Source organism: Sturnus vulgaris, chromosome 4, assembly GCF_052056855.1.
Source record: "Sturnus vulgaris isolate bStuVul1 chromosome 4, bStuVul1.hap1, whole genome shotgun sequence".
Taxonomy (NCBI): Eukaryota; Metazoa; Chordata; class Aves; order Passeriformes; family Sturnidae; genus Sturnus; species Sturnus vulgaris.
Window position 1 is genome coordinate 16,369,155 of NC_142246.1, and position 18,410 is coordinate 16,387,564.

Genomic DNA, 18,410 nt, shown 5'->3' on the forward strand with positions numbered 1-18,410 from the left:
TGTGCCATATCCTATACAATTCATATTGTCACAGGTCATCTTACAATGTGTAACAGCTTTACATTTAGCTGATAAGTAGGATCTTGGAAGAGTAATACTTTTGTTTATTTTCAGAATCAGTGGGGATAAGAAGCATTCCTTAAATAAACTTCATTCCTAACCTATGAAAATTTGGGTTGGTTGTTGATTAAAAACAAAAAACAAAAAAAGAAAACAAAACAAAAAAAAGGCAACAAAAAACAGGAAGCAAAACAAAACGAAAACCAAAATAAAAACAAACAAAAAAAAAACCACAACCAAAGCAATCCCCCCCCCCAAAAAAAAAAAAAAAAAAAAAGGCCACAAAAAACCTGGAAATAATCATTAGAGAGTTTGGAATTTTTGGTTGGAGATTTTTGAGTTTTGGGCTTAAGTACTCCCTGATTTTGTCAGTGAGGAATGAGAGGTGGAGGATTGGCTCAGGTGTGTCTGAAGGGCAGGGGGGAGATGTGCAATAAATGCTTTTCCTCCCACTGTTAGAATACATGTTCATTGAAAATAGTTTCACTTGCAAGAAGCACAGTAAAACCTTACCTCCAACTTTTCTGCCTCTTTCCAAGACACTTTGAAGAAAAAGTATAAATACTATTAACCATATCTCTCCTAAATCACCTTAATCACATGGAATAGATAATTCAAAAAAAGTTGTGAGTAGCCTGAATTTACTATAAACTTGGTTTTGAATTAGGGGAATCAAGTTGTGTGTTTCTTGTGCAGTGGTTAGGAATTGAAGCAGGAAATCATGCTGAAAAATGAGATGAATGGGAACAGGAGACAGAGTTACTTTGTGATTTAATACATTGTCCTAAATATGTTAGATGTATAACTCTATAGAATTTTAGCTCTTTACTGCCATAAAGCTGTGACTTAAGTGATATATCTTCAATAATTCCATAGTATTTTGATTCATAAAAGTTGAGTACATTGGAAGGAGCTTAAAAAATGCATTTTAGTAGGTTTTTTGACAGATGTGATTTAAAAGCTTAGAGAAAGCAATGCACCTGCCACTTTTAATTGCAGAAAGCTTTCCATCCATTAACTTTATTTTGCCAGAGCCTTCTAATGAAAAAGTTCCAGTATCTAATTTAATTTAATTTTCATTGGGTTTGCCAGAAGAGCAATTAATTTTTAGAACTTCAAACTATGAAGTTGTGCTTCAGAAAGCAGTCTCTCTATCTTACATACCATTAAGTTTCATCGTATGCCTGTCATACCTTAGGAACATCTTGATATCCTTGAAGAAGTGTGGCAGTGAAATGTAGACATATTGTCTGTAGCACTAGGTAGGGTTTACAAATACAAATGTTCATATGATTGGGTTATTCCTATCCATCATTAGATTGCATCTCTCTGGAGCTATAAGTACATCTGTGCCTGCCAGGCTTATGTTATCACTGATGCATATGGGGACCATGTGTCAGTCTTCCAACAAAGATATATAGCCTTGTGTAGGAGCAGGATTGGATATGCTTGTGTTTCAGCCTCTAAATCAATTTCTGGGACCTTTGCTACAGATGTTTGAAGCTGCAGGTCTGTAAAAAGAGTATACTGTAACATGAAATGAAGCAGAAGAATAAGCATGAGAAGGAATTAGCCATATGGCAACAGAGAGCAAGTGCAGTAGAGCCTATGGAGAAGCAAATTCTCACACCTTCTCAGCTATCTGTGTAAATATCGTTTAAATTCAATCACCTCAGAGCTCAGAGCCAGTCCCGTTCTAAGAGATCTGTTCATACTCAGTTAAAAGAGTGAGTACAGATGCTCCTGCTGTTGTAGGATGCATGTCCTGGGATTTTTGAGCTGGTGGAAGTCTTCCTGAATTCCCTAGAAGTACAAATGGATTCACACTGAATGCTTTAGCAAAAAGCCTGGATGTATAGTGCTGAGATGTTTAGTGGCTGTTATTGATACAGGCAAAAAGCCATGTGTTCTTGTATTTAGCCTAATTTCTTAAATCCTTTAAATGCAGTCAATCTAAGTATTTAAACATTTTATAGTATATTTCTGAATTAGTCCTTAAGCAATAGGGAAACTTATGCACTGTTTGCTGTTTTGTTTTGGTTTGGGCTTTTTTAAAGTAAATTTAATAGTCTCTTTTCCCATTACCATAACTGTTCTCAGTGTGTCACCTGGACACTTCAGGGGTCCCCTGGACCTCTCTTTTCTGAAACTACCTGCTGGCTCACTGCAGGAGTGTGTAGTATCTTGTGAATGGAGACATTGGTGTCACCCTTGCTCATCCTGAGTGTGCTATGCTCTGATTTGATTGCAGTTGCTTAATTCATCCATCCCACCCAACTGCCTTGTGTGTCCTGATACAGCAACCACAGCACCCATCCTCCTGAATGAAAATGCCCTCAAACAACAACAAAAAACCACCACACCCTCCACGCAGTCACTTGTTACCCTAATTATTAGGGCTTCTCAGTGGGATTTTCTAGGTAGTTACTTGAGGCAAAGCTCCATCAGCTACTTAGGAGAGCATGGATATTGGTCAAAGGGAAAGAATTTAGCAATTTGGGAAAAGAAGGCTTGAAAATATACAGATGTAGGAAAAACATATGAAAAGAGGGAAGATGGGTTTTCAAAGTGCAATTAAGAGCAGCTACTTTTTGATGCTGTCAGTAGAAAAATGCAGTCCTGGAAAAGAAAATCATCTTTGTAGACTTCAGGCTTAAAAAAAAAAGTCTGAATGGAAATTATTTCTCGTGCAAGCAGCTGAACCTTTTTGCAAGTTTGAGGGGGAAAAAGGGGATAAATACGGCAGAAGTAGCAATAAAATTTAAGCTTTTCTATTAAAAATGCTAAATTCAATTCTGCATAGATTATTTTTTCCTAGAACATTTTAATATCATTTACATACTGGCATTGTGGCAACAGCATACAGACAGGGCTATTAAGAAATGGGATTCTTCACGTTCTGGAGATGTGCAATGGGAGCACTCTGATTCAGTTTTTTACCCATGGTTGTTCATTTTAAGATTAATTAATTCTAGAATGGTGAATTTTCTTTTTATTGCCTACATATACTTTTACCGCTTTTAAAAGCGTTTTCAATTCTAAATAGCCCCTGAATCCAGCTGGGATACACTCTTCTTGTTTTACAGAGCAGTTGTACTGCCTCTGCTGTATTCTCAGCTCCTTTTATTAGAGGAAAACACCTCTTGAAATTCTGATTCTTTGTATGGCACTGGAAGAGAAAAAATTGTGGTGACAGAAGTTTGGAAGAAGAGGCTAGAGTAGTCATAGAAAGAGAAGGCAGGCTCAAGAAGAAAGAAAAGCCTAGAGCCTGAACAGAAGAAACTTGAGGCTTAACACTTCTGGGATGTGCAGTTGGAGTATTAAAGTAATTTAATCCCTGTCAGTGGGAAGTTTTACTTCAGAGTGCCTAAATATATGTATCAGTAATTGCCCTGAAGTTTCTCAACAATTTCTCTTTTCTCCTAAGAGCTTTTAATTGACTTGTAGTAACCAGCACACAAGAAATAGAATAAACAAAAAAAATCCAGTCATTCCATTACTCATATAATTGAGCTTGTTATTACTGTTTTACAGTTCATTGTCAGTGAAGTGGAGGATAGTATGAACATACGTTTCTTGTCCTTTCCATTTATAGTTTTCTCATAGAAAAGCTTAAAGTCCTAATTCTTTGGCCCAGGAGCCCAGTGGTGCTAGTCACTGTACTTTGTTACACAGAATAAGGAAGATACCAATGAACCAGCACCCAGTAAAACAAAAAAAGTTTCTGTGAAAGATATTACAGTCTAAGAAATGACATATGAGTATAAGCAGATGGGTGAAGACCAGAAAAACAGTCATATAAAATTGGTCATCTTGATAAGCAGCAATGATTGTAGCTTAGCTGTTGTCAGGTATTTTTAATCATCCGTGGTAATTCTTTTAATAATTTCCTTTGGTTTCTTCCACTGTTTTAGCATAGATTTTGGCACTGACAGGCAACAGCCTTAAAGCTTGAAGCACCAGTGCTTCATATATATTATGCACCTACACATATTGTATAAAGCTAAGATCGTACAATAAATCTTATCAAACAATCAGCCCATCTCGAGAGACAATCCTCAAATTGCATCATTCAAGTCAAATGAAGGAAGAGTGAGCACAGTGCTATTCAACATTAATGGTCTGCAAGATCTTTTCTAGTTTACTCTCCAAGTTTTTCCCTGTCCCTTGACAAATTGTTCAAGGTTAGTTTTACTGTTAGGAAACACTTGAACTACTCAGGCTTTTATCAGAGTAAAAGTTTGGAGCTATGCTTCATAAAAAATGTCTGTGTCCAGGGATGTAATTATTACTTGTCTGTATTGGAATTGCAGCTCTGCATAATGGGGTTGGATCGGGAGTCCTGAGCTCTGCTCTGTTTTGAGGAAACAGAAATTGCCACAGCTTGCTGAGCAATATTTCAGAAGAGAATATACAGGGTTGTAGGCTGTGTAGTGAAACTAGACGATGTACCAGACAACCTTTCAATCAGCTCCTGAAAGTGCTTACAGTTTCAATTCCAAAGCAGGTGAAACAATATTAAATATTAAAGACATGTTGACAGCTGCAAACTTGTTCTAAAAAAGAAGTTCTGTTAAAGAGAAAAGTAGTGATAGATTTTTCAGATATCGTTGAAGAGGTCTTTTGGAAAATTAAATATGCCATCTCATCTATTCTTAATGTGAGCAGATCCCCAGCCAAGCCAAATGGATGTTTCAGCCATGCATATGCTGAGTGTCTAACGTACCAGAAGAAGTGAAAGTTACCTGGCAGAATCTTGTTTTATTCTTTTAAAGTTCTTAATTTATAGTGCATTTTCAAGTCTGTCAAGTGTAATAGTTGATTAAAAATTAATCACCAAATCACCTATCAGAGACTAGTAAAATGAAAATAGCAAAATCTTCACCCTTTCCCTACTTACAAACAATCTTTTGTGGCCTTGTATGAAAAAATGACACATAAATATTTAAGTGGGGGGCTTTCTGTTTGTTTTTTGTTTGTTTGTTTGGGGGTTTTTGTTTGTTTTTATTTTGTTTTTTTACCTTTTTCCTTTCTTTTTCCTTTTTTTTTTTTTTCCCCAATTCCAACCTGGTTAAAGAAAAAGGAGAAGAAAATCTATGAATGAAACCCATACCAAACCTAAACCTCCCCTGGCACAATTTGAGACCATTTCCTCTTGTCCTGTCACTTGTTGTGCAGAAGAGACTGATCCCCACCTGTCCACAACCTCCTTTGAGGCAGTCAGGGAGAGCAATAAGGTTTTCTCTGACCCTCTTTTTCACCAGGCTAAACACCCCCAGCTCCCTCAGCTGCTCCTCATCAGGCTCCAGACCTTCAGCTCCTCCATTGCCCTGTGGACCCCCTCCAGCTCCTCAGTGTCCTTCTGGTGGTGCAGGGCCCAGAACTGGACATGGCACCTGAGGTGCAGCCTCACCATATGGATATGCATCCATAGGGGTAAAAGTCATTTTCCACTCTGCAGATTCAGAGTAGGGCTGTAGGTCACTGATACCCTCACCCATCACAGCTGTGCTGCTGTCTTGGGCCCTATTAGGGAATGATTGTGCTATTAGGGATGCATGATAAGCAGCAGTCAGTAAAATGTCACTCGGTGCCTTCCTTCAGCTTGGCCAATTTGAGACTGTATGGAGGATGAAGAATTGTCAGGTTTTTTCTTTCAGGGGTGAGGGGAGTTCTTAAGAGCTTCAAGCTTTTCAATGAAAAGGATTATGCTGAAGCCAAATTTGAAGTAGTATTTCAATTCTCTCTGAAACTGTGGGTGGTCCTTTCCTCTTTAGGAGCCACAACATGTAATTTCCTTTCCTGTTTAGGGGTTTTTGTAGTCTAAACAAAAGAGAATTATATATTAATTTAGTGGAACAGACTATTAAAGAATACTTTCCTTTTCAGCAATAATTTCTAAGACTCCAATAAAATACATGTGTGGTCCTAATACTCCTATTTTATTGCACAATTAGCATTTGCCCTGCTAGGCCACTCTAGAACAATAAAGAAGAAATGGTGACTCTCCTTAAGCAATTATTTTCAGTAGTATCAGAGAATACAAATTGAAATAAGTACACTTTTGGAGACATTACAGAGTCGAATGGATCTTGCAGCCCATGGGTTAACTTTTCTGCCAAGACTGAGATTGGAGGTTTTGGCTTAGTCAAAACCCAAAATGTATTCCTATTGAAAAGTGAGAGGCCTAGTACTTGTACTCTGTGCTATTTAGATTCTGCAGAAATCATCAATTACTAATACTAAAAATTATAAATAAGTTTTGTATTATATTGCATGGGTAGGAAGAGTCAGGCTTCTGTTTGTTTCTCAAACAAAAGAAAAAACATTAGCACTAATTATCAGAATTTAAATTCTGGATGATTTATACTAAATGTTAAGCTTGAAGGTACTGATAAACTCTGGAGATTACCAGGCTACCAGTACTACTATTGTGTAGTGCATTACTTTTTCTCTTTTGCTGTATATGTTCTATACTTATACATGAATTAACTCTCATCTTTAATAAATAGATAAAATGGTTTAAAAGATCTTCTGCTTAAATAATGCAGATAATAGTATGCCAAAAGTTATAATAAGAAGTATATTCTGATTCCATAACAGATTTATAAATGGATGACATTTTAAAAACCTCAAGCATTAAGAATGAAAGAAGCATGAATGATATAATCCAAAGTGCTATCATTAAAATATGAGAGATGAAAGTGGGCAGGGTAATTCAGTCTGAATATTCTTAGGGAAAAAAAAGAAAAAGCATTCCTTACCATGGGAATTGCTGTGACTCTAACCATTCAGTCTCTGTTGCAGTGATGATTGCCCTGTGTTGTGAAATGTGAAATATTCACTTGGGCAATGTAGCACACCATGGCCCAGGGAGTGATCCTGCTTTAGCGTGAGAATAGGTTATGTGCCTACTGTGTGCAGCATCTGAATCCCTAGGGAGTCAACAGAGCAAATGGAAATTAGTGATGCAGAGAGAACCTGAAATTCTGTCATCTAAATCTTTCTCATCAGTTTTATGCTCCTCAGCATGGTACTGATCCATGCTGCAGCTGATATGTAATGCCTTGGTTTCCCCATCTGTAAAAGGAAGTTAATAGTAGCTTTCTCATACATGAAATTTTAATCCTCCTATGGGAAGCAGCAGCAATAATGATTTACAGAACTAATGTTTGAAATTATAATTTGTAGGTTTTATCTTCATGAGGGGATATATATATATGCCTTAGAGACCTATTAGCTACTGCTGGTATTATTGGACACCTTTTGTATCTTCAATATTAAGAGAAATAGCTGTAATGATTGTTTTACTAAAGAACAGAAGAAAAAAATATTGAAATTAATAGAAAGCTGACTAGTTTATTTCACGGTCAAAGAATAGTGGTGCAGCAGAGTTGTTTGTTGTTTGATTTTGTTTCTTTGTTTTACTTTCTCAGAACAAGAGTTTAGACTGAATTTTAAAGTATATGTATTTTTAAACATTTCCTTGTTCCATTGTACTTGATCTGTAGATCTGCCAGAAAGCTATGCCTACTAAAAGGACATGACAAGCCATTTGGCTATAAGATTATCTTCATGAATAAGTGATGCCATACTGTAACTTGTTATACAGTAAAGGTATAAAGTTAAAGCCAAGCATATGTCACTGTTCTAACAATTAACTGGCTAAGCCTTGCTTGCCTGATGGGAAAGGTACTTAGTTGTTTGCATATATTAATGTATTTGCTGAACATGGGATAAAAAAATGTTGTGTTATAATTAAAATATTTGTGTTTGTTTAGTAATCTCATGTTACAATATGGCATATTGCTGCCATGATGGAATTCCTAATAGGCTTCGGTACCTCCAGTTCACCTGATTTAATTTAAGGGTATTAATTCACCAGCTACTAATTTAAAGGAACTGTCTCTCCGAGGTGCTCCCCCTGCATTAACACCACAATGTTCAGTAGCATCTGTATTCTTGATGACTTTGTACTTTGCTTTGATTTTCATTACATAGTTTTGGAAATAATTTTTGTACTTACATACTTTATCCTAATACAGTAAAACCTGTGGTTGTCAAAACATGCCTCTGTAGCATTCAGAAAAGGTCTTAGATTAAATTCCTAGTCATGCTGGAACTCTGCAGTTTAGGAGTACGGTTCTATAGAGATAAATGAAGTCTCATGAGCAGAAAAAAAAACAGATCAGAACGTTTCCATGTTTACTCAAGAAACTTTATACAGAGTAGAAAAACATACTTATTCAAATTTTGAAAGTAGAAAACTGGAATTTTAGAAGTGAAATCCAAGCCAGAGATCCATTGAAACATGAAAAATCTACTTTGGTGTTTCATTCTCTCCTCTTTGCATTGGAAAGCCCATGGCTATGGCAGCTTCTGCAAACAGAGGCAGCTGCCAGTGTCCATGATAACATGAAATAACCTTTTGCCATACTTCTCTGGACACTTTTCAAGACACACTTGAAACTTGGGGTTGTGGCTCCCTTGTCTTATGCTGTCATGTTGCAGCATGTTTGCACCTTCCATATCTCAGATTTTACTACTGGTGTTTTCAGTGCCTCCCAATGAGGCAGAGCACTTTGTTTTCCCTAACATCAAAGCCAGGGGAATAAATAATAGCTCTTAGTTCTTGCTCTGGAATAGCTTTGAGGTTTTAGATGATGTGCCTCACTAATGTGATTGTGACTAGAGAAATATCTCAGACCATGCAAGACCTCACAGATACCTTAATGAAGTCCAGGAACCAAGTAGCCTGTGCCAGAGCATGTTTCACAGGCTTTTCCTGCAAGGAGCTTCTTAATGAATAGTTAGTGCATGTATTCTCCTTGCCACCTGTATTTTTTAAGGTATACTCAAATACAGAAATATTGTAGGAACACTGAACAGTACTGAAGAAAAAGTCAATCATAATAAAAACAGCTGAAATGGACAGGACCATTTGATAATAATAAATTATTGTTTGATTAGTTTTACTATTTTTGGAAAAATGTCTGATTGATACTTAATGTTCCTAGAAAGAAGTGGTTACTTGTTCCATCAAAATAATCTGATTGGCCTAGATGATAATTGTAGGTGCCTTTCTACTGAACTATCCTGTTCTAAAATTTGTTGGTTTTTTCATCAGTTTTGTATTCCAAGTGAAATCCCCCATGTCGAAAATCATATATTTGATTTTCAGTTAAATAATTTAAATAATTCTCATTCTTTTCATATCTTTGAATGTCCAGCAGTCTCATTATCTACGAGACTTTGACGCCTTATACAGGCATGGAGGATTTAATGCAAAATATAGTTATCTAATGTTAAAATGGTTGTTTTCCCATAAGAGAGAAGTACTTAGCAAGGCTTATTTCATTTATGTCACTAATATGTAAATAATTATCAGGATGCCACTCATGAAATAGCACTTTCTGATATGTTTTTGTAAACTGGCATAAATAAACTGGTAAGCATTCAGTACTTAGTTGGGGTATTTCTGCCTTTTCCTTTAAAAGTCAGGACACATTTTGCAAAGTACAGAATGGCAGTATAGATTTATGGTATCACTGGTCAGATGCAGAGGGAGGTTAAACCATAGAGGAAAATAAAATTACAAGTAATTAAATTTACAAGCAGGTTTGCCATCTTCAAAAGATTTAGTGTTTCAGAATGAACAATGCTTTAGCCACACAACAAAACCATGATACAACCTTAGCAGTTTATGATACAGATATTTTATGTGATGTTTCAATTTATATAATTAAAAATTGAGCACTCATTTTTAAGGGTATATAGCATATTCAGCTGAGAACCATACATGGTAAGTAATAAAATAACTGCAATGCAGTACTGTTTGCATTTTTTAAGTGCTGAAACATTCCATCAGGATCATTACTTTCAGGTTATCTCAGGGTTTTATCTTCAGATAAGAAAGCAATACTGTATCTAAGTCTTCAACTTTTTTTTCTGAGAACAGATTAGTATTTTCTATTGCGACGAATTTCAAATGTTCACAGGACTCTAAGCTGTGAAGTTTTTTCCCTGATACACCTCTATCTACTAACCAGTAAATTTGATAAATATATCACTACATTTCCATCTGTTCTTAGGAAGGTTTCAGTAGTAACAAGGTTTTTTGGCAAAGTCTTCCTGCTATTTCCACAAGCTTAGTACATTACCATTAACATACACAGAAAAAAAGTCTACATACACAAAATAAAGCTGTTGGGGGAGGAAGGGTGGGGCAGAGGTGTTTGGGCTTTTTACGATGATATTGTTTTTGTTACTGATTTTTTCCTAGTTCATCGGTTTGTGAAATGCAGAAATCTGCATTCTTTTAGGCATCATTTCAAATTGGACAATTTAAATTGCATTGTCAGAATATCCAAATTAAATCTTTAATCTTTGGAAATCGGTTTAAAAGCTAAGGCATATGTGCTTATCAGAATCCATTGCATGTAAATTGCCTTTATCCAGTTTGTTTAAAAATAAATTATATTTTACATAAATAATTGCAGAATTTACTTCATTACGAATCTTAGAGAATCTATAGTTGTTCTGTTTTTATTGATGAATTTGAATTCTTGGATAGACTATGCTAATTATAAATATTAATTATTCAGACACAGCATATTTAGTCTTCGATTTAGAAACACACACCTGACCTTCAAAGAGAGAAAAAATTAGTTTGCAAGTTTTTCAGAACATTGCTGTAGCTGGGCAAAAATTCAGAAATCTTTGTGCATTCTCCACTCTCTATCTTCACTTATAGTGGGATTCGGCTTTGTTTGCTATATGGATTTGGTTTTCTGTTTTTACATTTGAGAGAATGGGGTTGCAGCCAGAATATTAAAACTTAGAAGAATGTTTGATATATATATACATCTTAAACTTATCTGAAACAATCCACTTTACCCAGGTTGGTTTGTTCATCTAAAGCAGCACAATGCAGCACAATGCTCATTTGTGCCTCTTCTAAAACGTCTCTGTCAGCTGCTGCCAGTGTAACTCACCCAGATGGCTTTGGTGTGTCTATTTAACCCGTGCACTACCTGTTAACTTGAGGAAACAAACCTGAGTTGTCTTTGAGAACATCTCACATTCAGAGAGACTGAAGTTAAACCTGAGCACAGGTTTGGTGATGCTGGAGCAAGGAGGAGCAGTGGAGGACAAGGAATGAAGGTGGCTCTGCCCACCACTGAATGGCATAAATGAAGTCCACAAAGTTGCACTAAGGAATTTTCTTGAAAGGCCAATGTCTAAGGTACTCCCCTTCAGACTTAATAATTTGGAGTATATCTCTCTAGGAATTATATAATAAAGAAAAATTTAGTTGAAAGAGGCCTCTATGACAGCTAGAATCTGCATAAAGATGAATTTGTCAAAACATCTCACTGGATCATTGTGCTCTATTTAAAGAAAGAAATTCTCAGATAGCCTTGGCTTTTTCACTCTAGCTGTATATTTCAATCAATTCTGCTGTTCCAGTGGTATTCTGGATTTTAATGTGAGGTCTTGAGCTGTAATATTAATGGAGAATAATTTGTTCCAATGAAAATATCTTGGTCAGTTTGCCACTTTCTAATGTGAAGCAGGTTCATGCCTTCTTTTAAAAAAACACAGATCTCCTCTTATAAAAGTAGGATGTTTTATTGTATCTTGGCTTAAATATCATTGAAATGCTTAGACATTCTTTCATTTTAGGGGGATCAATTGCCATCACAGAGCCTCTATTCAAAGGCTGCCTATTTTTGAAATGGAAGATGACAATAGTTATAAGTGCAGCAATACAATGACCATCAGGCTAAAAAGGAGTTTTGCACCTTTCTTCACTACAGAATATTAGTTGCAAAGTCAAATCAATGTAATGTAATGGCGTGCAAAATTGGCTGGTTTTATCTACAAAATAGTGGTTTTTTCCCCATTTCCCTTGAAAGTCACAATGCACCTTGTGCTTCTTGTGACCTTTTTTTTGAGCAGTCTAAGAATTGTGGTGGAATAGGTTCAAAGATCAATAAAAAAGACCACATGCAGCTTCTGAGATGTGAAATGTAGGTGCAATTTATACAAGAAGAAAAACTTGAATGTTTGTTTAAGCCTCTAAAGGTTTTTACAAGGAAATCTTTTTACAATGAGCAGATGAAATCTTGAAGCAATGCATTAATAATTACTATTTTTTTCCTGCTATAAGGAAAATCATATTTTTTATGAGAAGTAGAATTTAGCAGTATAGAAATGAACTTACGCTTTTGTTACAGAAACAAGTCCAAGTTTCCCAAACCAGCTAATGCATTGCAAAAAAATTACTTTTGGAAAACAACGTTTGCCAATCTTCCTTAGCTCTCCATACTTAAACATATGCTTTAAACAATGCCTTGTTCAGCAAGGTTGGGAACCTTTGCAGTCAAGTAGTTTACATTTGAAATGAGCTAAAATTACCAGGGAACACTATACTTCAGTCTACTTGAGCTTGTGCTACATGGAAGTGGTGATGGCTGTGCTGACCCAGCAGTAAATCTAGCATGCAATTAGTTAGTCTGCTGTCTTTTGCATTTGCATACACACGGGCATACCTGTGCACACACACAGCCTCAGTGGATTATCTATTGAGGCACAGTAGCTGTCACTTGTAAGCCCTTGTGTTGTGCCAAAATTTCCCAAGGAAACAAAGATTTTGACCATTGATATTTTCTATTAGGTATTTTTAAAAATTTACTTTTGGCATCAATATTGCTCATCTTTCACCTTTTAAAATCATATAAAATGGTGAGTGATGATTCTCTATGAAATGCCATGAAAAGCTTAATGCACCATTACCCATTATCTCCTGTCGTATATATTTATGAGTACGGCAGTGGCTTACATAGATATATACATATATCTGTGTTATAAACTAATCATTGATCATGATACAAATCACTACTGCTAGCTTAGCCACTTCACACACAATTTTTATAGAGGTAAAATGTATTAGTCAATTAAACAGAAGTGTAAATATAGATATTTGCGTTTTATGCTTATAAGGGAATTTTTTCCAAGGAAGTAGGCTGTTAAATCATGTTACCGTAACAAATGCTGAAGGCTGTTTTTTCATTCATTGCCACTGAATTTATTGTCAGAGTAGTGCAGTCATATCCCATTTCAAGATTACTTAGGTGGCTTGAAAATTAAATCACAGCTCACAAATTCTCTTTTTTCACACACGATTAATAATACTAAAATTGGGTCTAGTTTTAAGTATACTTTGCAAGATATTGCAGTGCAATTAGGTGCATGAACTATGAAAGATTTAGTAAATAGAAAGTGATTTTCCATAAATTAGCAATGAATTGGATAAAACAAAATTGCTGTCAATGTATGTGGAATTCTTTTCAAAATAATTATATTGATATAAATTTTGTTAAACTTGAGCAGCATGGGGTTTTATAAAGTCCTCAAATTATTTTTTGCAAGTTCATAAATCTGAAAGGGATCTTCAGGAGTGATTGCTCAGAACTGGAAATATGAGCTCATGCTAGATTGCATTTTAGAGAAAGAATATATCAAAAGCGTGACTTTTTATGTCTAATCAACTAAATGATTCTTGCCTGTTCACTTACTCTGAGGTAGATCTCTTATTTCTATGCACAGTTTTGCAATGCTCCTCTAAAAATTCTCTCAAAAAGGTCCTCTAAAGATGTCTCTAAAGCTCAAGACAGAGAAACATTACTTCTGACAGGAGCTGGCTTGCTTTTGGCGTGCTTTTAGAGTGAAGATCCTGGATTTGTTTTAGTGAAATGAAATCTAGTTAACCACGAGAAAACTGCTGTGCAAATGGACTTAAAATCCCTCGTAGAGGCACCTGTAGGCATCTGATTTGTTTGTACATTTTTATTCAGATGCTCAAGAAAGGTTCTTCATGTAATTGTGTTCCCATATTGTGTACAGATAGGTGCATCTTGGAAGGCTTCCAAAAGAAGATCTGATTTCATAATTTTAATGCAGCAAGGCAGATAGGCCCCCTTGCAAGGCTTCAAACATTCATGTACCATGTGTGATAGGTGTATTTGGTCCAGGGTAGCAAACTATTGTCTGAGGTGAAACCTCCAAACTGCATGTGGAATAGATACAACAATAAAGACTTTAATATATTGGTAATCTTCTATTGCACTGCATCATTGTTAATAGTGCATAGCATAAATGGAAAGTTCTGGATCCTAGTTTGCTTTTGGTATTTTCTTTTTTATTTTCTCTGTCTCTTATGCCACTATCTTCAGTTCTCTAGATTTTATTTCCAATATTGACCTGTGAAGGACAAAAATGTGTCTGGATTTCAGAAAATTTAAAGGGTTGTTTATTCATACAGATAGCAAAAATCCACTAATTTTAAAAGCATTTTAATAATGTTTATCTTTTGGAAAAGATAATAATTTCAGATAGTCTCGTACAGCTGATTGTGCAGGGATTTTGGGGAGGAATGTTAGATATCTGCTGCAGAATGTATTTTAATTCCTTCTTTTAAAATATATGGTGCTTAACGCTGAAACAAAAGTCAGAAACATATTGATCTCGGATATTACACAGCTTCATTGTTGTTTCTCAATATCTCACTATTTGTTCTTTTTGCTGGATTTCAGTCTTCCTTACATAAATCTGAACATACTATCAATTATGGATTTGGAATGGTTGAAAAGTAAAAACTGTTTTGGTTTTTTTTTGCATATATGTTGCTATTTTCTAAAGGAACTACTTAGTGTGACACAAATAAACTATTTTGACTATTATTGCTACTTCTTATCTTCAATTACAAATCAGTTAATGTAATAAAATAAGCTTCATTGGAAATATTGACTGGACCATAATGGCTGGATTTTTTTTGTTATAAGCAAAACTAAATATATATATATATAATTTTTACATTTAATTTTTTTTTTTAGTGATCTTAGTGAAAATCAGATTCAAGCAATACCAAGGAAGGCATTCCGAGGAGCAGTAGACATAAAAAATCTGTAAGTATTTTCTTCCTTCCATGTATTCTGATATGCTTTGTTGGTACAGTGATCTTTTCTCTATATCAGATATCTTTTTTCTAAGAACTGTCATAGCTGTTTAAGGAATATCTTCATAAAACTGATATTTATGATTTGCTTTGACAAAATACTTTAACATATCTTAAACATCCTGAAATTGCCTTATGGAAAGGTAAAACATTGAAATAGCGTTGAAGACAACATGGCATTATAACTATTAGTTTATAAAACCTGAGTTTAATATTTGAATGTCAGGCATTTGAAACATTTTATGGTTTCATGTGGAAAAAATCATTTTGCCTTGGTTTAAAAAGTTTGCCTTTTATTTGCTTGCATAAAGGAAAGTCATGCTATTATCTAGTTCTGCTAGCATATGTTTTTATACTTGTGTGTCTATTTTTATTGCTTAGTTTTCTTCTGTTGTCTTTTCTGAAAGAAAGGTACTTTCCTGGAGATAGTGACTTTGGAGTTCTTGGGCGGGTTTTGAATTCTTATGGTTTCTAAATGTGGAAATATGTGAGTTTCAAGACAAAGCAAAGCAGTGACTTTTTGACTTTCTGCTCAGATTGGTAAATCAGTGGATTGAATAAACTGAACAACCCGAAGACTGTGATGAAGTTCTGTAGTTGGAAACAATAGGTCATGTTCTCAAAAGCTATAACCCCTGCTGTAAGCTAAGGACTCATCACTTATAAATAACCAACAAAGACAGAGGACGTACAATAGTGGGTTTCAGAGAGAGTATGGAGCTTCTAGTGTGATGCAACTGTGAAAAAAATATTATTGCCATCTTATGTGGCATCAATAAATTTAGGGAAATATTAGGTTATAGGAGGCTTTCATGTAATTCCTGCTGAAATAATTTTTCTTAAATGAAGTTGCCAGTGCTAAAACAGAAAGACAAACTGTCTGCTTGTGCTGCTTTGAAAACAGAAGTGCTCTGTGATTGTGAAGGGATGGTTGTGATGTATCCTCAGTAGGAGAGGATGGGATAGGAAGCCTTTCACTTTTCTGTCTGCCTGTGATGTAATCCACTTCATTCTGCTGCCTGCAGCACTGCACACAAGTTGGTGAAGAAAATGTCTTTTTAAAGATTTAGCAGAATGCCCAAGAATTTGGCCTACTACAGTTCTTCCTGGCAGTGAAATTCTATCACACCTCAGTGGAGAAAATCATGTTGAACTCTATTGTGTTCCAAAGTTACTTTGTTTATTGACAGTTTATGAGTTTTTATTCAGAACTAGTCCCATCACTATGTATGGTCAAAAAGAGGTTTGGCTACAAGAAGCCTGCATTTTTCTGCATGATCTTTTGATGATTTCAAAATTTATACAGCCACAGAAAGGAGCTTTGGTAGTAAAAATAGCAGCATAATTGAAAATATTCTGGTGGCAAAGCAGTATTTTAGAATATATGTGTACTTATATATTGTAAGAAAATTCCAGTTAAAAACTGCATTAGGATGCTAATCTTTATCTGAGAGACTATTTTTCTCTTAGTGTGCATTTTTAAGCTAAGGATCCTGAATTATATCTGAAACTTGCATAAAATAGTAGATCTGTGCTTTAAAAGGTTTCTCTTTTCAGGAGATAATTTTTAAAAAAAATCATAAACACAATAGCATTGCCACAAATTGCAAATCATATCTGTGGCATATTTTTTTATCATGATAGGATAAATACTACAGATATCTCCTCATAAGTTGTCCTCCCTCCATGAAAAAAAAAAGGAAAAGGGAAAAAAAAAGTCATCAAATCCCTAATCCGAAAACTTCATGATCCTTCTAAAATCTCTCTGCAGAATGACTAATGAGTTCATGGGGTGAGTTGGGTGGATTCTAGCACAGCATTTATGTAACTAGATCAGGCTGTTATACCTTTCCAGAATCTTTGGTGAGGAGAGACAAACCCCAGCCTTCCATCTAGCCTTGGTCATTACTTAGAGAAGAAAGGTATAACAAAAATTTTACAAGTTGTGTTTCATTGTTCAAGAAAATTAAGGAGACAAATTTGTAAGTGGTAGGTTTAGAAGGTGTCACTGTTCAAACAGGAATTGAGCTCTGTCAGGAGCTTGTAGCCAGGTGTTGTCAGTCTCTTTCCCAAGTAACAAGTGAGAGGATGGGAGGAAATGCCCTAGCGTGGCACCAGGGGAAGTTTAGATAGGATATGAGGAAAAATTTCTTCATCAAATTTTTTTTTAAGCTTTGGAACACGTGGCTGGGGGAAGAGATTAAGTCACCATAAACTGGAGGTATTCAAAAGTGTCTAGCTGTGGCACTAAGAGATATGATTGAGTAGTGGACTTGTCTCTGTTGGGTTTACAGATGAACTCCATGGCTTTAGAGGCCTTTTCCAACCTAAATGATTCTATGAGTCTATGAAGGCGATTAACCTAAGGTCCAGGAAACAAATACTTGTATATCCTCACTAAGAATTGTCATAAACAGAATTCCATATTTGTTCTAGTTTTGGACATTTGTTCTAGAAATCACTCAGTAGCTGAGCATAATGTTAAAGATATACCTCTTCCAAACTCATCTCTGAGGTAGGTGAAGGTACAAAGGGAAAAGAAATCTGTATTAGAGCACTTTGTAATATATATTTTTTTAATTGTGTAACAGCATTAATTCTATCAGTTTCAATTTAAATTACTGATCCTTTTTTTAGATATGGAATGATTGATAACCATCCAGAACAGTAGCTCTATTAAGCTTTTTAAAAAGTGGCTAGCAGATTTCACAGAATTTGACCTGATAAAGTATTTTACGTTCCTGAATGGAGACTAACCATTCTCTCATTTTCAGCAAATACCTTTCTTCTGGATCATGAGTTGGAATATTTTGGAAAATATCTTATTGTATATTTTCTTAATCTTTGTAGAGGAAAGGGAATGAGGTGTTAACTCAGATAATTTGAAGGAAACTGCTTCCTTTAAGGTTGATAATACCACTATAATCTCCTGCAGTATGTTAGCTCTAGAGTCCTCTTGATGTTTCTCAGAAGAAGCTGTCTAGTTTCCATAAAATGCATCCATGGTGTTTTGTTTCTGGACATCTTAATAACACTCACCGCATAGATTCTGTAGAAGATAAAAGCAAAATGGGCAAGACATTATGAGAATTGACAAATTTACACAGGCAACCTGTCACACTCTTTTAGTAAAAAGAATAACAAACCCTCAGAAACATTCAGGCCTCACAAATATAATTTACATGTAATTGGAATTACCCAGTTTCCAATTTGTGATGCCTTTCGTCTTATAACTGAGAAGAGTTTGGCTCTGTCTGTGCCCTCACTTGAGGCAGTTGTAGCCAGCAATAAGATCCTCCCTTTCCCCTCTCTCAAACAAATGCAGTTCTTG

At 35.4% G+C, this 18,410-nt stretch overlaps 1 protein-coding gene across 11 annotated transcripts in view; it reads left to right on the plus strand.

Annotated features, from left to right (window-relative positions):
• Window positions 1-18,410, plus strand: part of SLIT2 (slit guidance ligand 2) — a 259,624-nt gene that overhangs the window by 135,693 nt on the left and 105,521 nt on the right. For all 11 annotated transcript variants that reach the window (XM_088163211.1, XM_088163213.1, XM_088163212.1 and 8 more), the window contains exon 5: window positions 14,958-15,029. In XM_088163211.1, coding sequence (XP_088019337.1) covers window positions 14,958-15,029 — 72 coding nt within the window. The remainder of the gene's footprint in view (window positions 1-14,957; window positions 15,030-18,410) is intronic.